Here is an 11,149-nt window from a genome sequence, read left to right on the forward strand (position 1 = left end):
CATATGCATTTACTATGTGTTTGCTTGCTTTGTTTACTTGTATACCTTGCCTAATTGTATAACATGCTTATGTGCTTCTTGATTTACTTGCTATACATGATAATTACTTGTGCTTTACTTTTAAGAATTACCTGTGTTTTCTACTGAAATTGAGGAGGTTCGGAAGACGGTGGCGATAGGATCGCACAGAGGTTAGGTTGGTGAAGGATGTGAGATACAGCGGTGTGATTTGGTATTAGTTAGAACCCCGCTAAGTTTAGATAACCCCGTTTATGGCTTATGGTGAAGTTCTAGGATTGCCTTCGGTGTCCTGGAACCTTACATCTTACAATATTGGGCACTGTTACCATACCGAGAACCTTTGGTTCTCATACGATATTTCTATTGTTGCTTTTCAGATGCAGGTCGCAACCCACCATGGTGAGTTTGCGGACGGGACAGAGCAGAGAATGATCTTTCTTATGTTTTATTCTACATTTCTTTTGCTGTAGTATTCTCTTACCTTTTGTATATTTAACTTTGTTGCCTTAGAGGCTTTACTTCTGAAAACTATGAGAGATAGGTTGTTGCTATTTTAAACTTCAAAACTATGTTGTATTCAGTTTGACTAGCCAGGCTAAACTCCGCAGGCTAGAACTAGTCCTCTTTTTGGTATATCATACTTAAAAATATACCTTGCTTAATTTAATTATTACCTTGTGTATCCTGGAGCTATCTACAAGGTTATATATATATATCTGTGTGTGTGTGTGTGTGTGTCTACGTGTTTAGTTATCGTGTGTGAATGCTTCGCGTTTTGTAATTCCGCTTTATGCGACTTTGAGCTTTACTCCTCCATCGGGCTTCTAGTTATATAAATTATTGGATATATATTATATATTATAAGCTTTAGAACTGTCATGGCACTTTGTTATCCTCTGCCTTACAGCTAGATGTAAGGCTTAGGGTAACAGGGTGTTACACAGGAAGGCCTGACGTGTAAGTAGTGTGAAAAGTATCACACTGGTAGGCCTTGTTATTTTGGAAAGAAAGTCTGCTACAACTACGGTGAACCGGGGCATATAGTGATCAGTAACTGTCCGAAGAAGTCGGTACAAGGAGTAGCTAGACCGCAACAGCCAGGAAGGGTATTTACAATAATTGCTGAAGATGCTCGTATTCGGACTCCCTGACCCAGGATCAGTGTTGTATCAAGACTCGTTTTCTAACTGCACTTTACGATTTGGGTGCATCACATTCTTTTATTTCTTTAACTGTTATGCGTGAGTTGGGATTAGATTTCTCAAAGTTGAATTTTGATTTGCTTGTTCATACACCTACATCCCAAAATGTTCTGACTAGCCTAGTGTGCTGACAAGTAGAGTTTGATATAGGCAGTAGAACCATGCTTTTCTTGACTGTTTTGAGAAAATTGCTATTATTTTTTCAAATAATTTTCATCATCATCATTCCACTTGCCCAACTTAAATTTTATGCAAGGTAACTTTTAAGCTTGTTCCCATGTTTGATCTCTATTTATTAATGATCTAAAGAAACCTTGGAAAATAGTTATGTCAGGACTTAATGAAGATTGATGCATATGTGTTTCTCTTTTCTAATTTTGAGTACTCTAATGAACAGCAGAAACTTAAAGCCGTAGTACAAACATCTGAAAGGTAGATCTGTTGTTATAAATATTGATCGATGTTTAATTTGTCATCATGTGTCACGTGCTCACATGTGAGACACAAGATACTTGACAACTACATGGAAAGAAATGACTATAAAATAGTGTCCGTCCAGCACAGATGCAACACCAAGACTAATGAGTTGCAAAATATTGGGTTAGTAGTTTAATCACCACATTTTTCACATCATACATCCCTTTCAATGTTTTAAACGAAAGTTGCAACTTGTAACCAATCATTTTTATATATCTATCTTAACCATGAATTAACATACATAGTTATATAGCAGAAAACAAGACGCATTTCAAGCATATACCTGGATTGGCAGGTGCACATTGTCTTTTCTCTGCACTTATAATCTTAGCACAAAGCTTTTCCATCTCACGAGCCATGGAGATTAAATTTTTCTCTATCACTTGACCATGAGTTGAGAAGTAATTAAAAAGAAGTGATTACAAGAAATTAAAGATGCAATGCAACCGTATAAGGTAATAATTAGTACCACTTTCCAGAGAGTCAATAATGAATGTGCACATACAAATATGATTTGCAAGCAGCTAAAAAACATCAATAAATAGATTCTTACTCACTTTACTTACTTTACTTGCTTCCCTTACTAACAGAGTTAGCGATTCAGGTTCTCTTATAAAGCAGAGAATGACAAAAGAAAATATCTGAAGGGAGTAACAAAATATCTCATTCATTTTTTTTCTATTAATCAATAGGTAATTAATAAAGTAAGGAAACATCATTATGCAACATTTGCTTCAAAGCTTTCTTAGTCCCTACCTCAATCAAAATTTTGTGTCACTTCATCAAAGCTGATGACATATTCCTCCATCAGATTCTCTATATATAATGGATTCTTGAAATTATCCTTCTTCTGCAACAATTTGAACCAAGAGACAATAAGAATACAGAGTTAAATAAAAAAGAGAATTAAGTTTTTAATAGATTTTTAGCAAAAAATTAAAAGAAGCAATCAATCAACTTTATATTATCATTCCATAATGAAATTGCATGAACAAAATTAAATTAACAAAGGTGAAAGCATATTTAGTTATTTACAAAATCAAACAGAGAGAGTAATAAATCTCCAATAGTATAAATCAGAGAAAACAAAATCTATCCATAGAAAATGAAAGGAAAACTAAAAAAGAACCTTGAACTTTTTTGAGGATATCATTGAACACTTTCTCTGAGTTAACAAGGACAACATCCAAGAAATTATACGTAAGCACAAAATAAAGAATATCATATTAAAAAAAAGTCACACACATGTATAGAAATCAAATTTCAAATATTGCCAAAAATCACTGATTCCTTGAATAGCTAGATAAAAACAAAAAATTTTCTCACAAAATCAGTAAGCAAAAATATCTAGACTAATTGTGTCGCCATCAAGTTCACTGAATAATCGCAAAAGTAACAAAAGCTAAATCCAAGATCAAAGAATAATAAATCAAACTAGATCAGAGAAGTAATCGGAAAGATTTCACGAAGAATGAAAAGAGAGACAGAGAGACAGAGAGAGAGAGGGAAATCTCAAAAGTTACCACGTCGCGACCAAAGGAGACGATGCATCGACGGAGGAGAAAATGGAAAAAGAGATTATCGAAGCATGTGGTGGCAGTGGCAGCAAGGAGACGAATGGATATGGTGGTGGTGATGGCGGTGGCAATGGAGACAGCGATGGCTGCGAACTTTAGGGTTGAAGCTAGCCTCTTGCACGTTTCGACGATATCTTCTCTCTCACACGACGACGGCTGCGAGCTTTAGGGTTTGTTTGGAGGGGGGTTTAAGAATTTTAATTATGTGCAATAGTGAGGGGATTTTTAATAATTATGCAGGGGAGTTTTACAATTTGCCACAAATAAAATATTTTGTGTAGGTTTTTAAAAATTCCCACTAAAAAAATCTCCACTAATTATTAAAAAACTTGTAGTGTATCCAGATGTTTAATAATATGTTCTTGAACTAACTACGAGCCATTTTTTTATTGATTTTACTCCTCACACAAACGTTTTCCTTCTCTTCAAGCACACTTTTCTTCCCGAAGCACACTCAAAACGCATGAACACTCTCTTTTCTTCGTTCAACCAAAACGCAAATGGCTTTATCCAGCATATAAAGACTCTTCTCCCTCCAAGTGTTGGACATGCAAGCATTCCAACTACAAAATGCAGCTTGTGCTATGCGCTGCTAACCTGCAAAACGCAGGATGCTTTTGGCGTCTTCCAAAGCAAAAAGCGGTTAAAGTTGTAGGTCTTGTCTGGATGCAAAGGACTCGCTTCACAACGTGAATTTATCTACCTGTTGCAGCCACTTCTTTACTTTTTTTTTTGTCAAATGTGAGTTGCATTTTGCAGCAACCTCTTTACCTTTTTTTCTTATCAAACGTGACCTGCATTTTGTAGTACTGTCTAATTGCACACTACAACAAACACAGTTTTTAGTTACTGTTAAAATCGTGACTAAAACTTCAAAAAACTGTGACTAACACAAAATAGCCACAAAAAAGAAACATTAGCCATTCAGGGCATTGTATTTATGATTTTCCACGGTTTTTTAGCCTTTAGCCACAATTTTAAGAACTATAAAGACTGTAATTTAGTCACAACCTAACAAAAATTAGCCACAGTTCTAATCAGGGCTAAATCCCATAAATGAAACAAAAAATTATTGACCACAACAAATTTGCCATGGTTTTAACCGTGGCTAACTATGAAAGTTCCAAAAAAAAAGTTATATTCTACATTTTATTGTCGTCACATCAAATTTGACGATAAGCAGCAAAGATTCTTCTCATGATCAATGAACTCTACACTGCGCATCTTTCTACGAACTTCTTTATTCTCCTGGAATCCATCTTTGCAACCAGTAAATTTTGATACTATTTTAGTCAATATTTTTGGTCTATAAATATAATTCTTATTAATATGTATAGATAGTTCTAATTTAAAATTTTAAATATGTCTAAATAAATTTGGGTTGGTCGAGTAATTAGCTTAATCATTCGCTTAAACAAGTGTTGGGAGTTCGAATTTTATTTCGTGTGTGTAATAATTCATTGACCCTCTTAAATAAAACTCAAAGTCATGATAAATTAGTTCTTAATTTATTGGATATTATAAAAAACAAAAAAAATATATCTATATCTAAATTTTATTTTTTTTAGGTTTAATTACTCTGCAGGTCCCTATAGTTTCACCAAATTTTCAATTAGATCCCTATACTTTTTTTCTTTTCAATTGGGTCCATATACTTTATTTTCTTTTCAATTTAGTCCCTGTTAACGTTTAAACGTAAAAAAAACGTTAGTGAATTGTGAAATTACTTGTATACCCTTAGGGACCCAATTGAAAAGAATAAAAGTATAGGGACCTAATTGAGAATTCAATGAAACTATAAATATTCAATGAAAGATATTCCTATAATCCATATTCAATAATTCTACGACATGAAAGATATCCTTATAATTTCTTTTATTTTATCACTATCATTCTTTTACTTATTTATATACAAATTTTACCAAAAATACATTCTCTTTTTTTTTTTTACTTTCCAAATACCTTATCTTAAGAACATACAAAAAGAAAGAAGGAATGAATAAAATGAAACAGAAATAGGAATAATAAGTATATATAAAATTTAGTTTCTATCATTCAAATATTCATTATGATCATGTAATATTTTACATTTGTGTGGATTCATATAATATAGTTTGTGTCTTTATCATATCATGGTACACCATAAAAAATCACAAGATTATGTAATTTGTGTTATTGAAAATTGAAATTTAATAACGAAAATCATAGAAAATATAGTTTCAGTGTAATACAAATAATCTAAAAATCAGTTCTTGTATTGCAGCCTCCCACCCTCTGAACCATTCATTTTTGTGAGGTCTATTCATCTCTTCGGGAGTTCTTCCGTCACCACCATATACACCTGGTATCGAACCAATGTCTATCTGGACTAAAAAAGTGGTGAAAATGGTTGACCCTGCTCTTCGAAGATAGTACTCAAAGAAGGATCTGGCACATATATATGGTCAAACATCATTTCAGTCAATAATTATGATATGCTAATTAATTAGTTAATTAGAATAATATATGGATTATACAGATAGCTCATAGAAACAATGTAAACCTGGAAGTCCTCAAAGAAAATGTCAGCAATGAAATTAATGCATTTCCTTACTTTAAATAGTTAATGCAATTATGATTAGAATGAAAAGTGACAATGACAAATTATGGTTTGAAAGTTGAACCAACTTGTTTCCAAAATTTTGAATAAACACTTTTATAGATAGTGCAGAGAACTCAACTTAAGGAAAAAGAACTCAACTAACCAAATGATTATATGCACACCTGTGAAAGTGAATGGATGACTGGTGTTATTACTACTCTTACATACACAGCAGCTGTTTGGGACAATGGTGTAATTTACAAACTTAGTAAAAAAAACACCCTTAAGCTATGACATCTTGAGCAGTTGGACATGAAGCTAAAGGACAAATCCCATATGACAGATGCATCATAGAATACATGATCAGTGGGACAAAGATAAATGCAAAAAGCATAGCAATTTTAGCAACCACAACTATTCCAGGAATGCACCAACAAGAAAGAATGCATGGAGGGAAAATATATACTATGTACATTGAAAGTTATACACTTACCTATGTAGACAAACATGAGCTTGGCTATATAACTTCTCTGATATTGCAGCCAAGTGAGCCACATAAATTTGGAATGAACTAGCATAGCTCAGAAGATTCAATCTTGAGATACCATAAACTGGAACACATGCATATCTTAAAGTGTTCTGAACACTAACATCATAAGTAGCTGAATGAAAATTGAAAGAAAGAACAAAAACAATTCATATTCATATTCAGAAACCAATTCAGAAACCAAATTCAACATTTAAACAACGTCAAAATAAACCAATCAACAATAAAATTCACATAAACAACATCAAAGAATCCATCGTGAGAAAAAAATTGGAAATAATCTAAATTAAATTATCACCTGTTGTAGAGGCAGAACCGTGGACAACGAGCAGCACTTCAGGTAGAGAAACCAGCCGCAAGGGACGGAGGCGTGGCACGGCGAGGGAGGCATGGAAGCACGGAGGCACGTAGGCACGACGTAGTGAGGGACAGAGGTGCGGCGAGTAGAATACGAGCAGTGGAGCACACTAGGCACGAGAGAACGAGCAGAATACAAGAGACGAAGCATGAGAGGGACGCCGAGAGGTGGAGGCGCAGCGAGACAGAACCGTGCGGCAGATCCGAAGAGAGCTCGGCGAAGAGGTTAGGGCTAGGGATGCGTGGGGTGGGAGTGAAATGAAAATGGTCTTTTTGGAATTTTCAAAATATAGAAGTGTGCTGAACGAGGTTCTTTATCTCAAAAAAGAGAATATTCATTTTTTACTAAGAATATTCTGTTATCTTAAACGTTATTGTCACGGTAGGGACTTAATTAAAAAAAAATTTAACATATAGGGATTCAATTGAAAAGAAAAAAAGTATAGAGACCTAATTGAAAATTCGGTGAAACTATAGGGACCTGCAGAATAATTAAACCTTTTTTTTATCCCCACAACTAAATTTTTTGAGTCCGTCACTGTATATAGATACTGCTAACTTGTTTATTTGTATATATAATACAAGTAGGAATAATTCTTAACCATTTACGTCTAAACATTTAGGGAGTGTACATAAATGGCTTAACTTTCAAGCTTAAATGCTTCACTAATTAAACATTATACTGTTTTTAACTGGAGCCTTATTTGCGGTCAATGATGAAATCATTGAGACGAAATCATTATAATATCTGCAGTTGATATCTCTGGGGATTAGCACTTGTTCAAAAGCAACCCCATCAGAATGATGGTTGGCTTGCAACAAAAAACCCTACTGTGCATGGTGCTAATTTTCTTTCATTTTATTTTTTTAGAAATTATTATTATAATAATCCTTTTTTTTTTCTTTTGGTAAGTTATTATAATAATCTTTTGATATATGCTTTCAAGTTTCAACTCTGGACTCTGGTTCACAATGATCCCCTTGTTGAAGTAAAGTTGGTCATATAAGACACTGGAGGGCAAATAAGTCATTTCAGAAAAGGTGTTGTCAATCAAACAAAAAAGAAAGAAGCAACAAAATCATGTTTTATTCTCTTGTTTTTTTCTTCTTTTACTTCTTTATTTGTTAATTATTTATTTTTTATTATCCAATTTTTCGTTCTACTTTGGATTATTCTGTCATAATAGTAAGAGAAGGTCTAAAAAACTGTTTTAGATATTTCTTTTATTATATTTTAGATTTTTTATTTAGTTTTAAATATTTTTTTTAAATCAAAAAACATCCAAAAAATAAAAACATAACAATCATTAATATCTAAAAATTTGAAAAAAACTAACATCCAAAATCATAAACAAAATAACATCCAAAATCTCCAAAAACAAAAATTCTATCAACGATGTTAGGGGTGTTTGTGGTGCGGTTTGGTTCGGTTTTAAGGAAAAAAGTCATCCGATCCGAACGCTTAATTTATGTGTGGTGCGGTTTGGATTGGATGAATTTTTTTTTTGAAAATCCGATCCGATCCGATTCGATTACAAGCGGTTTAGATCGGTTTGGATTTGCGATTTTTTAAATAAAAAAATTAAATACATATAACAAGTCTTAAAATCAAATTTTAAATAATCAACAATGACATACCAAGTCTTAATATATCTTAAAAAGCCAACGATAACATAACAATAGAAATAAAATTATAGATTAGTTAAAATAAATAAATAAATAATATTTTAAATATAAAATATTTATTAAATAATAATAATACATGAACAATAGAAAAATGTATAACAAATTAAACATGTTATAAATATAATTATAAATATAATAATAAAATAATAATATTATAGTACATTGTGCGGTTTGGATTGGATTGGATTAGTTATGAAAAGTAGATCCGAAATCCGATCAAATTCAGCGGTTTGCAAAAAATTGAATCCAATCAAATCCGAATTAGTACGGTTTTAATTGGTTTTCAATTTAGATTGGATTGAATGAACGGTTTAATTTAAATCGGTTTAAATTTAAATACCCCTGTCGATAGTTATGTATGAAGGAAGACGAACATGGTAGAAAGGCTGACTATGCCAGAGAGAGACGCACAAAAGAAAGATAATGGCTGGACGGAGGAAAGCAAAGGCGTGGCAGAGGAAAGTGAATGCACGGCAGAGAGAAGGAAGACATGCCGTGGAGGGAAGTACACACACAACAGAAGAAAATGCATGCACGGCGGAAAAAAATTTTGCGTTTTTGGTATTTTTTAGATTTTTTTATAATCAAACTAATAATTAACTAAAGTTGGCTAATACTCTAATTAGTTATTTAATATGACTGCAATATTATTAATAACTAAACCTTTTTTGTATAAAAATTATTTCGACGGAGAATAATTTTTTTCTATACACTGTTAGAACTTAAAATCATGAATGAAAAATTTTAAAAATATTAAATAAAATATATAACAAAAATAAATTAAACAATATATATACATAAATATATAATAATTAAATTATTAATTAATTTTTTTATGTATGTTTAATTTTTTTAATGTTAATTTGTTTTTTCCGTTTTACCCATTAAGTTGAATACTTTATGCTGTCTACATCAATCATCTTTCAAAGTCACTATCAACCTTTTTTCATTTCCACAAAAGCCCTAAAGTCCAAAACGCAGCTTGTTTCTTTTCTCAATTACACCCACTCCCTTTTCTGTCTTTTGGCAATTGCATGGGCACTGGGAAAATAGGCTCATAGGAACTCACTTGCTTCCCTTTTTCCGGAAATAAAATCTGCCAATTCCTTAAATTGTTTTCAGGAAAACAGGGTTTACAAAAAGCACCTTAAAACATTTACAAGACTTTTTTTTCTCTTCTTTTTTTCATCTTCTAGGAGTTAACAAAAACCAAAGGAATTCAAGCATGCCCTCATAGGAAAACATCTTATAGTCTCTCTTCACTATTGTTACACTGTTCTTTTACCCACCCTCTTTTCTTTCTCTTTGCTTTTCTCCTATAGCATTATCAAAAACCCACACACCTTGTTCTTTTTTCAAACCTCAAATCTCACGGAAATTTAGTTTGAACAATCTTTTCTCAAACGTGATAATAACATTATTCACATTCATTTGCCTGGTTCAATTTGATCTTTTTCTCACTATTTTTACTATTTATTTGTCTATTTTTTTTAAAAAATAATTTTTAATCCTTGATTTGATGTTCGCAAATAAACAGTAGTGAGATACACTTCATATTATTATTATTGAAAATCTACATCTACATCCAATCTTAGATCAGAAAAATTAAAAGAACCAACTAACCAACCAAGAAGCCATGAACTTTCAAGAATTTGAGTCCAACAACAACAACAGGAGCAGCATCAGCACCACCACCGCCACCAACAACAATTTGATGATGATGACATCCATGACCATGGCCATGACTTCGTCATCATCGGCATCGTCTTCGTCGACATCGTCATCTTCCATTCCTTCTTCGAGCCGCTACGAGAATCAGAAGAGGAGGGATTGGAACACCTTTGGTCAGTACCTCAGAAACCATAGACCTCCACTCTCTCTCTCTCGTTGCAGCGGTGCACATGTTCTTGAGTTTCTCAGGTATCTATATCCATCTATATATTCAATGATCTTAATCTTACTGTATTCTATAGTCAATAATCTACCTTATTTTTTCCACATGCAGAAAGTGATCTGCATAAAATACATGCAAAGAAAAACTATACTCAGAGAAATAATAATTAACCATGATTAATTAATTAAGCAAAATTCTGGAATAAGATATAGAGTCTAGGGAAGAAAAAAGCTGGGGAAGAAACAAAAGAACACCATCATCGATAGTGTTAATAATAGTAAGCAATCAAATGAGATACTATGGGTTCAATTTTTGACCAAGTAATTCAAGATCGAAGAAATACAGAAAACTAGCCTTTAGTCAACACAGTAAATTAAATTACTAAAAATGTACTTGAAATAACTGAGAGAAATGTTATAGAATTTTGTTACGAGGAGTGCTAGGTCAGCAGATTTTATGAGTTGTAATCATCAATTAGTTATTAATAGTGTATTTAATAGTGTGAGATTTTATCTAATAGAGGAGAATTATTCATTTTTATTTTACTGGTTAAGTATTGGCCAGAATTTAACAAATCTGTTGAATTTTTAAACTTTTTCTATTGTTATTAATAAAAATATTTTAAAAATTTTTAAAAATATGCTAAAAATATTCGACTGTGATGAGAAATCTCTGATAAGAGACTTCTTCCATTAACAGAAAATATAACATGGCTCACTTGTTAACGTTAGATTTTCATTTGTCATATCAAAAATTTTGTTATTATTTTTGGTTAATTTAGAACGTCTTAATCTTAGTTTACTAGTG

The 11,149-nt window shown here is 32.3% G+C and overlaps 1 protein-coding gene and 1 long non-coding RNA gene across 3 annotated transcripts in view; one reads left to right on the forward strand and one right to left on the reverse strand.

The window, feature by feature from the left end:
• On the reverse strand, positions 5,332 to 7,020 carry LOC110268841. The gene is made up of 3 exons (XR_002357423.1): positions 6,704 to 7,020; positions 6,352 to 6,520; positions 5,332 to 5,704 (listed from the first exon to the last, which is right to left on the reverse strand). It is a non-coding gene; the product is annotated as an uncharacterized LOC110268841 (long non-coding RNA).
• The window catches only part of LOC107627258 (protein LIGHT-DEPENDENT SHORT HYPOCOTYLS 4-like), a 2,975-nt gene continuing 1,288 nt past the window's right edge, over positions 9,463 to 11,149 (forward strand). Inside the window, exon 1 of one of the 2 annotated variants that reach the window (XM_021115825.1) lies at positions 9,463 to 10,368. In XM_021115825.1, the coding sequence (XP_020971484.1) occupies positions 10,085 to 10,368 (284 nt within the window). In that variant the 5' untranslated portion in view covers positions 9,463 to 10,084. The remainder of the gene's footprint in view (positions 10,369 to 11,149) is intronic. The other variant, XM_016330108.2, reaches the window with a different exon arrangement.

The sequence above is a fragment of the Arachis ipaensis genome, chromosome B02, assembly GCF_000816755.2.
Source record: "Arachis ipaensis cultivar K30076 chromosome B02, Araip1.1, whole genome shotgun sequence".
NCBI classification, from domain to species: domain Eukaryota; kingdom Viridiplantae; phylum Streptophyta; class Magnoliopsida; order Fabales; family Fabaceae; genus Arachis; species Arachis ipaensis.